The sequence below is a fragment of the Tenrec ecaudatus genome, chromosome 1, assembly GCF_050624435.1.
Source record: "Tenrec ecaudatus isolate mTenEca1 chromosome 1, mTenEca1.hap1, whole genome shotgun sequence".
Taxonomy (NCBI): Eukaryota; Metazoa; Chordata; class Mammalia; order Afrosoricida; family Tenrecidae; genus Tenrec; species Tenrec ecaudatus.
In genome coordinates, this window is record NC_134530.1 from 123628092 (window position 1) to 123647651 (window position 19560).

At 34.5% G+C, this 19560-nt stretch overlaps 1 protein-coding gene across 1 annotated transcript in view; it reads right to left on the minus strand.

Moving 5' to 3' along the window:
• The window catches only part of HFM1 (helicase for meiosis 1), a 123721-nt gene that overhangs the window by 74960 nt on the left and 29201 nt on the right, over window positions 1-19560 (minus strand). Inside the window, exons 7-18 of the mRNA XM_075540261.1 lie at window positions 15447-15517; window positions 14876-15008; window positions 13859-14010; window positions 13095-13172; window positions 12702-12860; window positions 5246-5446; window positions 5076-5164; window positions 4105-4148; window positions 3904-4005; window positions 3146-3291; window positions 2234-2328; window positions 4-137 (exon numbers count right to left, since the gene is read on the minus strand). Of these exons, the coding sequence (XP_075396376.1) occupies window positions 4-137; window positions 2234-2328; window positions 3146-3291; window positions 3904-4005; window positions 4105-4148; window positions 5076-5164; window positions 5246-5446; window positions 12702-12860; window positions 13095-13172; window positions 13859-14010; window positions 14876-15008; window positions 15447-15517 (1404 nt within the window). The remainder of the gene's footprint in view (window positions 1-3; window positions 138-2233; window positions 2329-3145; window positions 3292-3903; window positions 4006-4104; window positions 4149-5075; window positions 5165-5245; window positions 5447-12701; window positions 12861-13094; window positions 13173-13858; window positions 14011-14875; window positions 15009-15446; window positions 15518-19560) is intronic.

The window sequence follows — 19560 nt, forward strand, 5'->3', positions numbered from 1 at the left end:
AACCATAATGAGATGGATTTTTCAAGGCTCTGATATAGAGCAAGGTTGATCGTATCCATTCCAAAGCAATGTTCACATCTGTGATAGTACGCAATACTATCTCTGCATTTAAATGTTCAATGAGATGTTTATGCAAACTAAGAAAAAACCAAAATTTGCATTAGTTACATATATTTCAATGCTATAATTTTAAATTTCTTAGCTTCAATAATTTATATGTTTGTTACTATTTTCTAATTCATAAAGTATATAATTAATACAGAAAATGCAACAGGAAATCTTAATATGTTGAGTTCAACTATTAAAAACATTTGAGATGCTTCTTCTCTATTCTTTGGCTCTATAACAGATTATAAGAGCAGTTTAATCAAATTAAATAAGGTCTCAAATTGATTATCTATTATTAAACCAACTATATAGAAGTGAAGAGATGTGAAAATTATATTGTTTCTCTTCTACAACAAGGAACCATGGCAAGAATACTATTGAATGAAACTACATTATCTCTTTTTTATGAAAAAATTCCTTTGTTATGGATTGAATTGTATAATGCAAATATATGTGTTATAAATTCTAACTTCTATGCCTGTGGTCTTAGCTGAAAGGAGAAAAAACAAGATAGTTACTTGGCTTTATTTACTATGCAAAGGCATCTGTGAAGATCATGACAAAGTATGGATATCATTAAGAAGAATGGTATTCTAATACACCTGTTGGCTTGACACTATGGATGCACCTATGGATTGTGATAAGATTTGTATGAACTCCCAATAAAATTATATTTTTAAGATATGAAAAATAACAATGTTTTGAAAATAGTGATGGTAACATATATACAACATATATGTACAACATATATACAAGTTTGTTTGATATAATTGATTTATGAATTGTTATAGTAGCTTTAAGAATCCCAACTTGTCAGTTGATCCCCCTCTGATGCATGCTGGACCTGATTTGGTTTTCAACACTTTCTGTATTTCTGTATTTTGAGTTTGTTTTGTTTTGTTTTTATTTGTTCACATTTGGGTGTATCTCAGAGGTGTTATGTCATCGGAGATCACTCTCTTAAAGTTTGTGTTATATGTTTTTCTGTGTTTAGGTGCACGAAACCCAGGACTGATGAACCTATGGAGATAGTAAGTAGAATAGGGCTCGAGGGGTTGGGGTGAGTTACAGTGGTGAGGGGTGGGGAGGTAAAGGGAGATGTTGTCAAGGAATCCAGGAAGAAAAAGAATGTTTGGAAACCGATTGTGGAAGCAATTGTACAACTCTACTTGATGTGACTGAACTATGAAATGATATATATGTATTAGCTCTCAATCAATAATACATTTTTAAAGGTTTACATATTATAATATTAAAAAATCTGAATTCAATATGCCCTCCATTTCACCTACATAGAGGATTTCCATAGTTAAAAATACTAGGCTGTGAAAAATCAATTTAAGTTGTTCAAATTTATTAAACTGAAAATGCATGAATGTTTCATACACTTTGAGAAAAGTATTAAAAACCATAAGACTAATATGGAAAATATAATTCCTCATAAAATCTGTCATATGGCATTAGAGAAAAATGAAACTATAGACTATTGGTGTGCCATGAATATATTATTCTACTTATAGTATGTTAAAATATTAATAGACTATTGCTATTTCAAAAACTTTTTATTTAAAGTACCATGATGCATGTTTTAAAATATTTGGTTCTCAACCTTCCTAATGCCACTACCTTTTAACACAGTTCCTTATGTTGTGGTGACTCCCCAACCATAAAATTATTTTCATTGCTATTTCATAACTGTAATTTTGCTACTGTTATGAATTGGGTGACCCCTGTTAGAGGGTCATTCAACCACCAAAGGGTCACGACTCAAAGGTTGAGAACTGCTATTCATCACCCTGAATTCAGACTCATAATCTCCTATACTGGGAGAAAATACATTTGTTTGTTAAAGCCATATGCTGTTGTATTTCTGGGAGAAAGACGGGCTTTTTACTCCCGTAAAGAGTTACAATCTTGGAAATAGGGCAGCTCCACCCTGTCCTATAGGGTCGTTATGAGTCAGCATCGACTCGATGGTAGTTTGGAGTTCTATTTCTGTTATATCAGCACTAGAAAACTAAGATAGCCTTAAAGAATATACATTTTTAGTTACAATTATTGAAATATTGTTAATAGAAAAATAAATCAAAGCAACATTATCTGTTTGGAATCTTTCCCATATTACCTGCTTTCTACAGCATCACTGCAATCTAGCATCTGAATGTACTTCTCTCTGGTACTTAGTCGAGTCATTATAACTGCAGTGGCTGTGCTATCAAACTGGAAACCAAACAGACATGGAGAGAGAGAAACTTAATACAGAAGACCACATGTCAGTACCAGCTCTCTTCAATATCGCAAGAATTTTACATTACAATAAACAGTTCTCTTCTTTTGACTACATGTCAAAAGGGCCTAAAATACTTGATTTACAATTTTTTAAGAATTTAATTTTTAAAATTATTATAGACTATGAATACATACCATTTTGACGTCACTGTAACATATCTTTGGTAGTGGTAAAATCAATACAGTATTAGGCAAATTAATAGAAATGGCAAATTTTGTATAGTTTACATATAATCTAATTTATCATATAAAATTTTAAATGTGTATAACTTATTGTTTTGAGGCTCTTTGAAAGGGTAATCTTCCTAAATGTTCCCTCAGTATTTATAAAAATAACTCAATTATTCAAATATTTGCCAAAAGAGGGTATGTTTTGAAACATGTATGGGCTGACTTTTACTGTCACAAAAAATGCCTGGGGGAACCTACTGGCATTTAATGCAAGGACCAATGTATGCTATATGTTGTGTAATGCACAATGAAAAACTGTCCCACTTATTATGTCCAATCATTAATCCACACTTTCATTAACTAACTAGAGTTTGGAGGACATGGTAGGAGACTAGCCTGGTTACTCAGATTTATTTTTTCTCTTGCTCAGTTAGAATAGATTTTCTCAGTTACATTTTAATTTTTTAATCTAACCTAGCATGAAAATTAACCTTTTGTTCATGTAAGTTACCTAAGATGGTTTTTGAATTATTTGTTTTTACCATGTTTTTAAAATAAATTACTCGAGGTCACTTACTTGAGGTCGACCAGCTCTACCAATCATCTGCAGAATATCTGTTTCACTGTATTCTTCAAACATTCCTCCAACATAATGCATTGTTGATTTTATAATTACAAGATGAGCAGGTAAATTTACTCCCATAGCTAACGTACTGGTAGTAACTGCATCAGATTAAGAAATAGTCATTTCAAACCATATAATCTTATTATTTCAGGAAGACATTTTCTTTTAAAGCCCTCTCTTTATATGATTATAAAGGAACCCTGGTGGTGTATTGGCTACCAATGGGCTGATAACTGCAAGTTCTGCAGTTGGAAACCACCAGCTGCTACTTGGAAGATGGGTTTCTACTCCCATAAAGTTTCCATCTTAGAAACTCACAGAAGCAGTTCTACCCTCATCTATAGGGTTGCTATGAACCAGCATTGACTCAATAGTAGTGAATTTAGGTTTGGACTCCTATTATAAAAGTAGTAAGAATCATATATAAGAAACTTAGAAAAGGAGGGTAAAATGAACTTTAGAACCTAAAGTAATAACACATTTCAACCAGCCATCAATTTAGTTGTTCCTTTTAATTTTTACTATGTTCAGAAACATATAAAGAATAAAGATTGCTCAAGAGTTTACTGTTGCATGTATGGGTAGTTATATAGCTTTAGATTTTAGGAGAAAGACAAAAATAAGTTAAGACTATGAGAGGTCTTTTTCTTGAAATATTTTATAATATATTATATTATAATATAATATCCAAAAGAGCCTGTTTTACTTACAAAGAACTGGTAGATCTCCAATGGCAAAAGCTCCCTCAACTATTTTTCTATCTGGAAGCTCCATGCCAGCGTGATGATACGCAACACCATGTATTAGTATTTCTATAATAGAAATATGTAATCTGTTAATTATTTTTATTATTTTATCAGTAACTGATTCCTTTATATAAACCAGAAATAATGCAGAAGTTATAAACTTACCTCTCAGTTTTGAATCCCTTATAGAAGTTGCACATTTCTGTAACCTATTTAAAATATAATAAAGTTATTAAGAGATTTTTCTAATATTAGTATTCTATAAACCTCTGACATAATTTATTATTTTAGAGTATACATATATGAAAAGATTTTCACCACACTATATTATCTGAACACTGTCTGTAAAGAGCCAGGACTTTCTTACTTTCATATTCATGTGTTCCTAACTATGAGTTTGATGAACCTTAAAAATGTGTGTGAAATCATCTAGCAGCCCAGAATGAGAAAGAATGAACCCAAGAGGAAGTCCTGAGGATGGCAACATGTAAGAGTTTGGGAGAAAAGATGAAAAGGGGACTGAGAAAGAGAGGCCAACAAGGTAGGAAGAGAGTCACTGGAGGCTGATAATGTCAGTACAGAGTCCAGAGTTTTTAAAGAAAGTATAAGTGGTTAAACATGTTACACATTCCTAAAATATCAACCAAGCAAGAGCAGTTTTAGTGAATGGTAACAACAGGTATTGGACTGAAAGTGAGAAAGGAAAGAACAACCATACAGATCATCTTTTAAGAAAGCTATACACGGTGGGCTGTGATTCACCAACTCGACAGGATCAGCAGCTCAAAATGACCAGCCACTCCACGGTAAACTGTTAACAGTCTTGGAAACTCCCAGCGGCAGTTCTAGCCTGTCCTACAGGGTCACTGTAAGTCAGTATTGACTTGATGGCAGTGGGTTTGATTTTGGTTTATCACGAAAACTGGCTATGAAATAAATAAGGATCCTAGCTGTACTGAAATTCAATATTTCATTTAATCTTCACATTTACTATTATGCTTATTTTACAGATTTGGAAACTGAGGCTTGGAGAGGTCAAATAACTTGCCCAAGCTGAAGAGATAACGTAGTTATCTCTATGACCCCTAAAAACTCCTTCTAGTTCTTAAAAGAAAGATGGAAAAATATATATATACCTTTGTTTCTGTTCCATACTCATAATGAATTTAGCATCTTTCAAAAGAACAGAAGCAGCTTGTTGCACACCTTTCCTTGTTGCACAAAACTGTAAATGAAATAATAATATTGTATCCATCACGTTAAAAATAAGCATTATAATAAAAAATAAGCAGTCAACAATACATACCACAAGCGAGGGCTTCTGATCAGAGTATGTTTGTATAACACTGGCAATTTTGTAATTGAGGGTCAAATCAAACTTAAACTCAGTTTGGTTGCTACTGCAGGGAAATCCAAGGACCACTTTTCGAAGTTTCACTGGCCTGTGGCTCTCATCCATTTTCAGACAGATAGCAGGTCTCTTACCATCTGAAAGCCATTCTGCAATCTTAACATATACATTTAAAATGTTTCATAAAGTTCTTTGTTAAAAATCCACAATTAAAGACCACTTTAAGTTAAGATATAAACATACTTAACCAAATAGTCTTTTTCACTATTACACATTTCATTGACATTGTTCTATTGGTATACTGTTAAATACTATTGATAGTAATAATTCTATATTTTAATAAATTTTCACTAAGGTAAACTTCAAATTATTACTCACATTTTACTTAACTTCTAAGAGTCAAAATAAAAGAAAAACTTATTTAGGCATAGAAATAAAATTTTTCACTATTTGCTCTTTTTCTTTTTTAAATATTTTTATTGGGGACTCTTACGTCTCTTATCACAATCCATATATTCATCCAGTGTGTCAAGCACATTTACACATATGCCACAATCATCATTTTCAAAGTATTCTCTTTGCACTTGAGCCCTGATATCAGCTCCTCATTTCTTTGCCCTCCCTCCCCAGCCTACCCTTCCTCATGAACCCTTTATAAGTTATAGATTATTTTTTCCATATTTACATTGTCCTCCATTGCCCCTCACCCACTTTTCTGTTATTCGTTCCCCTGGGAGGGGGTTCTAGATTGATCCTTGTGATCGAATTCTCCTTTGTCCCCCTCACCTCCCCTAATCCTCCTGGTATCTCTACTCTCATTGTTGGCCCTGAGGGGTTTCTCTTTCCTGGATTTCCTATGTAGCAGTGTGCATGCTCTGGTCTAATCTGATTTTTAAGGTAAAATTGAGGTCATGATAGTAGGGTGAAGGAAGCACCAAAGAACTAGAGGAACGTTGTGTGTTTCATTGGTGCTATACTGTACCATGACTGGCTCATCTCTTCCCTGTGACCCCTCTGTGAGGGGATGTCCAATTGTCTACAGATGGGCATTGGGTCTCCACTCCATGCCCCCCTACCCCAATTCACCTTGGGTATAGTTTTATTCTGGGTCTTTTATGCCTGACACCTGATCTCATCAACACCTAATGATCACACAGGCTGGTGTGCTTCTTCCATGTGGGCTTTGTTGCTTCTGAGCTAGATGGTCACTTTCTTCACCACATTTGCTTTTGCATCCCTTTTGTCTTCAATGATAGTGTATGGAAGGTGAGCATCTCAGAGTGCCGGGTTGTTAGAACAAAGTGTTCTCGTGTTAAGGGAGTACTTGAGTCGAGGCCTAATGTCCATCTGCAAGCTTAAGATATGAGTGCATAATTCTATTCCCCTCTCATATTATACACATATATATATTTATATACGCACATGCCTGTATTTTGGCCTCTATCGATGTCCTTTACCTCCTGGTTCTTTCCTCTATTTCCTTTTTACTTCCCTCTTGTCCCACCATCATGCTATTTTTCAACGCTACAAGGCATAGTGATTATGTGTTGGACAGCTTACTGCAAGGTCAGCACTTCAAAACCACCAGCTGCTCCCAAGGGAGGAAGATGAGGCTTTCTACAGTTACAGTCTCAGAAACCCACAAGGGTAGTTCAACCCTGACCTACAGGATCACTATGAGTCAGAACTGACTTAGTGGCAGTTTATGTTTTTGAGCTGATTGGAAATATAACTCCTTTTTTTTGGTCTTACCCTCAAGAGTAGCTGGATAATAGCAAAATAATGTTTGGCTTAGGTTGGCAAGGATTTGTAAGTTTAAGCAAAAAATAATAACACTTGGAGAGATGGGCCAAAAGCACTTTTCATACTCAATGCTGGAGTCACCAGCTTAATTTCTCCAATCTTTATCTTCCTGTAACCTGATTGATAATCAAGCTTTATGCCCTGATATTAAATTGACCTTTGACAGCAGATTGATTCATAAATTTATTATACAGGATGAAAATAATAAAATATTTAATAGATATTATAGATTGAGAGATCATATAAGAATTTATAGTGTGAGAAAGACAAAAGGATAGGGATTATCTTAAATTAGGGGAAAATTAGAAGTTGAGGAGCTGAAGAGAGTGATAAATCCAATCACAAAGTAGAAATTGTCACCGGTACCGAGTTTTTAAAATTATGGGATATTTCTATATAATAATTGCTTGCAAATCAGTTGAAAGAGTTTAGCATCTCAATGGGGAAAAATTATAAGGGATATGACAAGCTACAAAACAAAAAATAAAAATTGTTGAAAAATATGTTAAAATATTTTCTTCATGAAAAATAAAGAATACAAACTTTTCAATTAAGAATTCAACTACTTTAAACAATAAGTTGACAAATATTTTTAAAGAATAATAACAAAAAAAAGAATAATAACAACAAAAATTTCATTTTTATATTATCAGTGGTAGGGTACAGAAAAATGATTGCTGCTAGAGGCATAATGCCCTTGAGAGTTTTATGTATGGTGATACATAGATCTTTAATAGTTTTACGTATCCTTTGAGTCAGCTATTGTACCTACAAGTTAATCCTATATTAATGAATACACTTAAAGATATATTAATTTCTGTACTGCTTACAATAATAAAAATGAGAAAACTTAATCTCCCATCAGTTGTTACATAAATAATGATAAAAGTAATATTTAGTGACATGATAATATATGTAGGGAAAATACAGGTTAGAAAAGAGTATTACATTATCATTCTATATATAAACCTGCAAAGGCATATACTGGGTTATTGTTTTGTTGCTTCCAAAAAAAACCAAAATTCACTGTCATTGAATTGATTCCAACTCATAGCGACCCTATAGGACAAGATAGAACTGCCCCTTTTGGGGTTCTGAGACTGTAATTCTTTATAGGAGTAGAAAACCCTGTCTTTCTCCAAACGGGTGGCTTGGGTTTCAAACTGCTGTTATAGTTAGCAGCCCAACACACAGCCATAACACCACTGGGCTCACATAAATTTAATTTTTTCTATCTTTACATTAGAATATATAAACAACTGCCATTTCAAAAATTTTTAAATGATTAGTTGTGTAAAATTAATGATAAAGAGAAAATTTCCCATTCGATATTTACATGTATTTCTAATAAGCAGCAGGTAAAAAAGTTGAGGAGTAAATAAGTATGAGATAGCAGAATGAGAAAGTACTGCTTTTTAAGAAGCTTTCTTAAAAATTGAAGATAAAAATGAAGATACATATTATTATGGGAACTATAATACTGTACAAAATTATTTCTTTAAGTGTCTGTTCTCCTTAAAAATCATGAGTTCCTCTTAAGGGCAGGGTTTATATGTTTTCATCTTTATATCTGTCTTTAATGCTGACGGTGGATGGTAATCATCTCCAAGTAATTATTTATAGTCGCTACCTTGTATTGCTGGTTATAAGCTATAAAATGAAAAGTGTTATTGTTCTTAGGAGCCATCAAGTGAGTTCTGACCCCTAGTAACCCTATGCACAATAGAACGAAACACTTCTGGTCCTGTGGCGCCCTCAAATTGCTCCTATGTTTGAGCCCATTGTTGCAGCCACTGTCAATCCATCTCCCTGAGGATCATCCTCTTTTTCGCTGCCCCTCTATTTTACAAAGCATGATGTCCTTCTCTAAGGCTTGTCTCTCTTGACAACATGTCCAAGGTATATAAGACAAAGTCTTGCCACCCTTGCCTCTAAGAAATATTCTAATGTACTTCTTCCAAGACACTGTTGTTTGTCCTTTTAGCAGTCCATGGTACTTTGACAGGACCATAATTCAAATGCACCGATTATTCTTCAGTCTTCCTTACTTAACATATGTAAGAAGCAACTGAAAATATCATGAATTGGGGGCATCTTAGTCCTCAAAGTAATGCCCTTGATTTTTGGCACTCCAAAGTGGTCTTGTACTACAGATTTGTCATATGCAACATGTTTTGATCTCTTGACTGCTGTTTCAGGAACAATGATTGCACATCCAAGCAAGATGAAATCCTTGACAACTTCAGTCTTGTGAGGGTTTTAATCTTCTTTACATTGAATTGCAATCTATGCTGAAAGCTGCTGTCTTGGATCGTCATCAGCAAGTGCTTCAAGTACTCCTCACTTTCTGCAAGAAAAGTGGCCATCTGTATATTGAAAGTTGTTAATAAGCCTTCTTCCAATCCTGATGCCACATTCTTCTTTATATAGAAGAAACTGGCTAGTTTCTCTGAATATTTCCTCAGTATACAGACTGAATAAATAAGGTGGAGTATACAACCCTTTCTGATTTTAAACCACACCGTATTCCTTGTTCTGTTTGCACAACTCCCTCTTGGACCACGTACAGGTTCAGCATGTGCACAATCAAGTGTTCTGGAATTTCTATTCTTTTTAAGACTATCTGTAGTTTATTATAATCCACACAGTCCAAGGCCTCAGCATAGTCATAATACACATGTAAAGATCTTTCTGGTATTCTCAGCTTTGAGTGAAGATCTATCTGACATTAGCAATGATATCCCTTGGTCCATGTCCTCTTCTAGACCCAGCCTGAATCACTGAGTAGCTTCCTGCCAGTGTACTGCTGCAGCCATTGTTGGAGAATATTCAGCAAAAAGTTTACTTGGATGTGATATCAATGACACTGTTCTCTAATTTGAACATTCTGATGGGTCACTTTTCTTTGGAATTGATACAAATATGGATCTCTTCCAGTCAGTTGGTCAAGTAGGTGTCTTTCAAATTTCCTGACATTGACGAGTGAGTGCTTCCAATGCTGTATCACCGGGTTAAAACATTTCAATTCCTGGAACCTTGTTCATGGCTGATGCTTTCAGGGCAGCTTGAACCTCTTACTTCAGTACAATTGGTCCTTGCTCATATGCCACCTCCTTAAATGGTGGTATGTTGACTAATTCTTTTTGTTACAGTGACTCTGTATTTTGTCTATCTTCTTTTGATGATTCCTGCATTTTGTCCATAGAATCTTTCAATATTATAACATGAAGCTTCCATTTTTTTTCTTGAGTTCTTTAAGATAATCAGTGCATGTTCTTCCTTTTTGTTTCTAATTCTAGGTCTTTGCACATTTAATTATAATATTTAACTTTTTCTTCTCAAACAGCCCTTTGAAATTTTCTGTTGAGATCTTTGACTTCATTATGTCTTCCATTTGTCTTAGTTACTCTATGAGTAGAGCAAGTTTCAGAGTCTCTTCTGACATCCAAATTGATCTTTTCATTTTTCCCCATCTTTTTAATGACCATTTGCATTCTTTATGAATTATTTTCTGCATGTCCTCCCATAGCTCATCAGATCTTCTGTCATTAGTGTTCAATGCAGCATAATCTGGTTTTGAGATGTTCTCAAAATTCAAGTGGGATAGATTTAAGGTTGTATTTTCACTCTCATGGACCTGATTTAATTTTCTTCAGCTTCAACCTGAAGTTAACCTATGAGCACTTGATGGTCTGTTCTACAATCAGTTCCTGGCCTGGTTTTAGCAAATAATATTGAGCTTTTCAATGATCTCTTCCCACAAATGTAGTCAACTTGGTTTCTGTGTATTTCATCTGGAGAAGTCATTGGACTGTTGAAAAAATATATTGTTATGAACAAGTTGTTGGTCTTGCAAAATTCTATCATGTGATCTCCAGCTTTGTTTATAGCACTAAAACCATATTTTTGAACTACTGTTCCTTCCTCTTTGTTTCCAGCTTTTGCATCGTAATCATCAATCATTATCAATGCATCCTAATTGCATGTTTGGTCAATTTCAGACTGAACACATTGGTAGAATTCTTTGATTTCTTTATTATTAGCTTTTGTGGCTGGTATAGAAATACGCATAATGGTTGTATTGATAGGATTTCCTTGAAGGTGAACAGATATAATCCTATAATAGAAAACATTGTACTTCAAGATAGATCTTGAAATGTCCTTTTTGACAATGAATGCAATGCCATTCTTCTTGATTGTGTCATTCAGGCATAGAAAACCATAATAAAACATATTACTCAAGTTATTATTAGGTTTCTGAAGCCCATGAAACTAATACCTCTAGATGTAAACAAATAACAGACTACCACCAAGAATATGGGAACTAATAACAAAAAGTACAAGGAAGAAAATGTTCTAAAACTGATTGTGGTAATGATTATACAACTCTTCTTGATATAATTGAACTATTGAATTGTATGGTATGTGGATTATATCCCAATAAAACTTTTTTTAAAAAGAATGTGATTTATTAAATTGGATCAGTAAAATTTTAAAAAATCATTTTATTGGGAGCTCTTACAGCTCTTATCATAATCCACACCTATATCCATTGTGTCAAGCACATTAGTACATATGTAGCCATCATAATTTTCAAAATATTTTCTTTCTCCTTGAGCCCTTGGTATCAGCTCCTCTTTTTCCCCGCTCCCTCTCTCATGAATCCTTGATAATTGGTAAATTATTGGGTTGGGTTTTATGTCTTACACCAACCGCTGTCTCCCTTCACCCGCTTCTCTGTTGTCTGTCACCCTGGAAAAGGGTTATATGTCAACCATTGTGATCAGTTTCCCCTACTGCCGCCTCCCCTTCCCTTACCCTCCTAGTATCGCTCTCATTATTGGTCGTGAGGGATTTATCTGTCCTGGATTCCCTGTGCTGCGAGCTCTTATCTGTACCAGTGTACATGTTCTGGTATAGTAGGATTTGTAAGGTAGAATTGGGGTCATGATAGTTGGGGAAAAGGAAGCATTAAAGAACTAGAGGAAAGTTGTGCATTTCATTGGTGCTATACTGCACCCTGACTGGCTCATCTCTTCCTTGTGACCCTTCTGTAAGGGGATGTACAATTGTCTACAGATAGGCTTTGGGCCTCCACTCTGTTCTCCCCCTTATTCACCTCCATATGGATTTTTTTGTTTTATTTTGGGTCTTTGATGCCTGACACCTGATCCCATCGACACCTGATGATCACACAGGTCTGACACCTGATCCCATTGACACCTCATGATAACGTGGGCTTTGTTGTTTCTCAGCTAGATGGCTACTTGTTTATCTTCAAGCCTTTAAGACCCCAGATGCTATATCTTTTGATAGTCAGGCACCATCAGCTTTCTTCACCACAATTGCTTATGCACCCATTTTGTCTTCAGCAATTGTGTCAGGGAAGGTGAGCATCACAGAGTGCCGGATTAGTAGAACAAAGTATTCTTGGACTGAGCAAATGTTATGTTCTTAATAATACCTTACCTATGCAATATAGCCATAATTTTCTACAACATACTTTTCTATTATATTCATTGATTGACAGAAATTTTTTCACTTAAGATCAAATGACTAAATATTTTATAAATCACAAAAAAATTGAGAGATTAAAATTCTAACTTACATCTTCAGCATTTGGAATCGTTGCAGATACAGCTACAAATCTCACTGGAATCACAGTACTGGCATTCTCTGAAGTCTGAGTAAAAGACTGTACAGTTTTCATTCTGCTTACTACAACTTCAAGAGTAGGACCACGATTTTCATCTTTTACAATGTGTACCTATACAGGAAGTCAAGAAGCATCATTAAGTATAAGACTAAAAACCTATTTAATCAATTAAAGTATAAAATAATATTAATATTATTGCTTACTAAAATAAACATATTTTCTATTTAAATGAGTAAAACAGATATAATTTGGCTGAAATGTCTCATTTATTTCTAAGTATCATATATATATACATGTATATATATATTAGTGCTTAACTCTGAAAATGAATGATGTGCTTACTACCTCATCAATTAGAAACAGACGAACCAGTTGGACCAAAGAGTTGTCTCTCCATTTCCTAGTCATACTATCCCATTTTTCCTAGAGAGAAAATGCAAAATATTAATATTATATCAATAACATTAATATATAAAGCTTTTTCCATTATATTCTATGAATTATAGGTAATATGTTCATGATATATAAAAGTATCCTGGAAAATATTTAAAGATTAAAATTGTTTGAAGGATTTTTACAGTTTTAGAAGGAGCTTGGAAGTACAATAGATTAAGTATCAAGCAGATAATCACAAGGTCAGTGATTCAAATTCACCAGCCACTTAGCAGGAGAAAGATGAGACTTCTCTGCTCTCTATAAAGATTTACAATTTTGGAAAACCTAACCAATCCTACACAGTGTAGCTATGAGACAAAATCATGTTGACAGCAGTGGAGACAGTCTTGCTGGTATTTAAAAAACTGTGACGGCATCATTGTTGAACTATAAAATATTCAGTCTCAATCTTATGATCTATTTTAAGCTCTACCAAGAAAGAGCAGTACACACACATACAATTTACAAATGATCGATAATTTTAAAATTACCTAATCATATATTTTGCGCATTTTTCCTACTTAGGCACTTTTGCTAACTGACTTGTAAGTATTCCTTTATACACTAATACTAGTTCCTTTTCTGTTTTTAACATTGCAAATATTTTCTACTCCAAGAAAAAATAGGTATTTTCTAATGAATAAAGTAAATAATAAATTTTAAATAGCACCTACTGGAGTTGTCATAATAATATGGGCATTCTGAATCTCAAATAGATCGTCCATGGCAGTATCACCAGTGAGTTCTTTACAATTCAAACCTATTGCTCCAAATTTTTCTTTCCAGTCATCAAAACGCTGACTGCACAGAGCTTTTATTGGAGCCACTGTAGCAATATAAAATATTAAATTATTTAGACTGTCAATGCAATTTAAACTTGTTTTTATAACTCCTGCTTAGTAGAATTGGGATAAAAATATCAATATTGCCTAATATTGATTAGTTTAAAAATAAATAGGGGAGCCCTGGTGGCATAGTGGTTATACATGGGCTGCTAACTGCAAAGTCAGCGGTTCAAAACCACCAACCTCTCTGTAGGAGAAAGACAAAGCTTTCTATTCCCATTAAGATTTACAGTCTCAGAAACCCCATGTACTACCATATACTACACCATCCAATAGGATTGCTATGAATCAGAATCGACTCTATGTCAACGAGTTTGGTTTTGAGTTGGTTTATTATTTAGAAAAATATTCATCAAAAGAACTAAAAAGAGAATTAGAAGTCATTTAATCTGGCAAGTGAGACTAGGAATGAGAGTGATAAGGTGAGAAACACTGATTTTTACTTTTTGTGATTATATATATATTGTGATATCACCTTTTGTGATATATATTTTTTAAATGTGCACATATTACTTCAGTGAAGATAATTTTTTTAAATATTAAGAAAAAGGAGTATGGTTTCCAATGGAAATTTCCAGGATTACAAAATGTTTGATTTTGCTTATTTTATCATCTTAAAAATAAGCATGTAAAGGTCAAATTTTCAATTCAAATATTACTTTTTATTTATAACCTTGGGAAAATGTGTTTTGAAGTTAATGTAACAGACAAATCCAATTGTGACAAGTCTTCACAAAAAAGGTAGGAAAAACAAATAATAATTTCTCTGGATTGCCTTGAATTTACTTATCAGCCTTGCTTCACTGTTTATTCTCATTCATCATTAACTTAATAATATATCCTTACTGTAAACAATTTTAATGTTCAACCATGGCAATGGCACTTCCATCAGCAATCTTGTTATAGCCAGTTCAAACATCACAGTTTTCCCAGAACCAGTTGGCGCGCAAATCACAAAATTCCTATCTGTGTAAAGAAGCTGAAAAATAAAACTTAATCAATTATAGAATGTTTATAATTTCTATACATGTTCTCAATTTATTCAAAAATATGCCTCATAAAGGTCCTTAAACAATTGCTCAATCATTTCCTCAAAATTGTTAGAATTATATCTTGCTCCAGACTTACCACCCAAAGATAACATTATATAATACTATTAAAATTTGCCACATTATATTTAATGATATGCTAGATATAGCAGGAAAGCATATCTTTAGTTTTCAGAGAAAATTTTATAACTAATAAATACAAATCAGTACAACTATGGAAATGACATAAATATATTTGAGTGCCTATAATGTACCAATCACTAAGTATGGCATAGGAGACATAAAGATGATTGAATTCTAGGCTCTAACCTTAAGGCATAATTACTGAGAAGAGGCAGATAAGGTCGCAATGATAATAAAATACTTACATCATCTAAGGCCTTGGACTGTATGTAGTTGAAATATGGGAATTCTCTGAAAATACTTCTAAATTTTGCCGCTGAGTATAACATTAAGGAGCCAAATATTTCAGAATTTTAAAAATCAATTACTTTTCATTAAAAATTCAGTTGACTTAATAGGGACTTGAATAATATTTAGTGATGTGGCTTTAACATTTGCTATTTTGGCATCTTAGGAAGGAAATGAACACAAATTATTCTAGTCCCTATTCATATTCTGTGTTTTACAAACTTGGCAAGTCTTTAGGGAAAATAAAGGTTACATAAAGGTAAACCCAAGAGTTAGATCTGACAAAAGAAATGCAAGTATATATAGGCATGTACTCATATATCAGAACTGAGCTTCTAATTATTTTTTTCCAGAGAAGTACTTTTTCTTATTCATCTTGAATAAACTACTTAATTTTTTATCTCTTCATTAATGTTTTAGATTTCACTTAACTGCTTTATTAGCTGATATACGTTTCTGGAAAACTACTTATATCTTTTGATAATTTGGTTAAGTGTGGGTTTAACTGGGATTATCAGTAATCAATATATTAGCTTAACAAGAATTACTTAAATCATCATTCCCCTATCAGAAAGTTAAAAATCATCATGAAATATAAGGAATAAACTGTCTCTTTGTAAAGAGTCAAGTCTATTGCTAATTTTGTAGATATTCATATTTACATAATATCTCATAGTCTGAGTCAAAATTTGTTAACTACATTTATTAAGCAATATATGCAGAATATATTTCTAGAAATAGAAAGGTATAGGCAGCTAAAATAGAGAAGAATGTAAGTTCCTTTAACTGATGCTGTTATAATCCACTTGGAGAGATAAGACAGAGAACTTATATGCCTGAGAAGACAAATACACAATTATTTACGCGGTTCTACTCATATTCATATAAAGATACAAGAACCAATGGACTGCTAGAATGAAAGGAAAGGCAGTTCACTAATTAAGACTACATACTAAGAGATCCCTGGTGGTGGTGTGGGTTACGTGCCGGGTTGCTTACATAAATTGGTGGTTCAACCCAACAGCCACTTAGTGGGAGAACAATGAGGCTTGGTGTGAGAAAGATGGAGCTGTCTGCATCTGTAAAGATTTGCAGTCTTAGAAACCCTATACAGAGCCACGAGGAGTCTGAATCAAGGGGATGGCAGTGGGTTTTGCAAACTTTTGAAACCTTCTCTACAAAAGGGGGTGTGATAGCTAATTTTATATGCCAACATGGCTAGGCTTCTCAGCAGTTTGGCCAAATACTGGATGGGTTGCTGTTTTTGTAATGCGTGGTAGTGTAATATTTTATGTTGTAATGTAATAACTATAATGTAATCACTCACCTTGAATGATCAATCAATCAATGAAAACTGGAGTTTCCTTGGGGATGTGGTCTGCCTCCAGAATATAAATCAATACTCTAGCAGACCTCTCTTTCACCTTTTCTCCCTACCCTATGCCGCTGCATTTCTTGGGATGTAAGTTGGCATAAGTCCCCAATAAGGGATTGAACTTTCAGATTTTACATTCACCAACACCCACAATGATGAAGTCATGGAAAAAACGATGAAGTCCAAAAACTGAACAGAAAATTTCAAAGGGCAGCTCAAGAAGACAAACCCAAATATTATAAAGAAATGTACAAAGATGTAGAGTTTGAGAAGAAAAAAGGAAGAACACAATCAGCATATCTTAAACTGAAAGAACAAAGGAAAATAAATCAAGCTTCAAGTTGCAATAATGAAAGATTCTGTGGCAGTTAGATTTTAATTCAACTTGAATTTGATTGAAAGTCTAGGGTAAAATCCAACCTGTTAGTCAGGCTGTAGCCTGTTGATATCTCCTTGGGAATGTGCCCTTTTTACAAAGGAAAAACTGGGAAATTCTCCCTCCCTCTCTCTGCCACTGCACCCTCCTCCTTGCTGGGACTTCTGCATAAGTTAGTGGCACCTTGCTATTTTCCCACTGACAGTGGACCATGTGACTCTGTACCCACCAGCCTGTCATCTTCCTGCTTCCCATACATCACCTTTCTGTTTCTTTGCCCAGCAGCTAAGTGAGTCTAGCACAGAATGCATGGACATAAGTTGGAGTAGGGCTTGGGTACATTCCTTTTTTAAAAAAAAATACATATACAAATCATTATATCCAATCACATCCAGCAGAATTGTACATCTGCTACCACGATTAGTTTCCAAGCATTCATTTTCTATATGGACTCCTTGTCATCACTGCCCCTTCACCCCATCACCACCTCCATGTCCCCTGACCCCCAAAACCTTATTCCACTTGCTGACTCTATAGGTTTATCAACCCTGGTTTTCATATCTCCCAAAATGAAAAACATACCACAACTTGTAGAGGGTGACCCACAAGGATGTAACACTCCTGCGATAACCCCAATATGTATAATCAACAACAAAAGAATACAACCCTAAAAGCATATGATTTTGGAAACCAGGTCAGGTTCAGCATGCATCCTAGGGGGAATCTGCTGACAAATTTTAACTGTTCAAGTCAGGCTTCTGCCTTTGACCTATACTCAATCCACCAAGGCACTCCATTTAGTGACCTCTTTCCTCCTATCCTTCACTTGTAGATGGGGTTGACTCGAGGTTTCTCCTGTATAGTTCCAGCAATGAATCTTGGGCTTTTACTGTCATCCATAGCCTTCTGCAAACCAGATTCTCAGACTTTAGGCTCTGATACTAAGCCCTCCTTCAACTTCGGACTATATGATTCACAATTCTTCAGTAACTAATGGTGGTGTGCTTCTTCCATGTGACCTTAGTTGACATCTCATTTAGATGACTGCTTGTTCAGAGACAAGCCTTTAAGACCCCAGATGCTATTTTATTTGATAGCCGGTCATCATCTAATTTCTTCACATTTTGCTATAGCACCCTTCTCCTTGTTCCCTTCTTGGAGGTGAGTATGGGGCAGGGCCATGATGTAAAAACTAATTGTTCTTAAGTTGGAACTGGATTTAGTGTGAGCCCCAAACCATTCCTGGACCTATGTTTGTTTGTTTTTGATTTTTCAATTTATTCTTACTTAGGAATTAATCCAAATGTCATGTCACTTCACCATTCAATCTCGTCAAGCAGAATTGTACCATTGCTCCCATAATCAGTTCCCAAACTTTCTATGTCTTTCAGGGTACCTTGACATCATCTAACTTTTATCACCGCCCAACCTCCCCTTGTTAGATGCCTTCTTTATATAAAGCTATCTGCATTGTAAAGATTTACAGTCTTGGAAACCCTATACAGGACCACAATGAGTCTGATATATAAGCATTTAATATATATATATGATCTATATGAGGGGGTACCCTCCAAAAAATGGAAAATAGCTCTGCTGGGTGGAGCTTTCACAGTAGTATGCATTTTCCCCACTAGGTGAGCATGAAACAACTTACTCTGAGTTAGTGCGCCCAGTGGAATCCCCTGGAAAGGTTCTCTCTGGTCACAGTGAATTTTTTCATAAAAGCGGTTTCACTTGAACCTCATTTTTGTGATGGCCAAATTTAAGAGGGCAGCATATAGCTGTGAAATTTTGTTTCCTGCTCAGGAAAAAAAGCTACAGAAACTGTTGTGATGTTGAACACAGCTTACAAGAACAACACTATGGGAAAAATTCATGTGTACAAGTGGTTTTGTTGTTTCAAAAAAGGTAAAATGTCAGTTCATTACAAACCGCATTCTGGATATCCATCAGCTTTCTGAAGCGATGAAAATATGGACTTGTAGTGCATTTGGAATTTATTCCACCAGGTCAGACTGTTAGTCAAGCTTTCTATTTAGTTCTAAAAGATTGTATAACAGTGTAAGACAAAAAAGGCCTGATTTGTGGCACAAGGGGGTGACCCGTAATGCTCTTGCTTTATTATGCATTAATGTGGTAGGCCTAGTTCTGCCACTGTCAATGAATAGTACTGAAAGTTTTGCTCTATCACTAACTGTATTGTGTAAATAGTTTCTAGTCACTTTATGTGTAAATAGTTTCTAGTCACTTAAGCATTTAATCTGTACAAGTCAATAATTCATGTATTATGGTTCCCAGCCAGCCAAACTTGTATAATCTC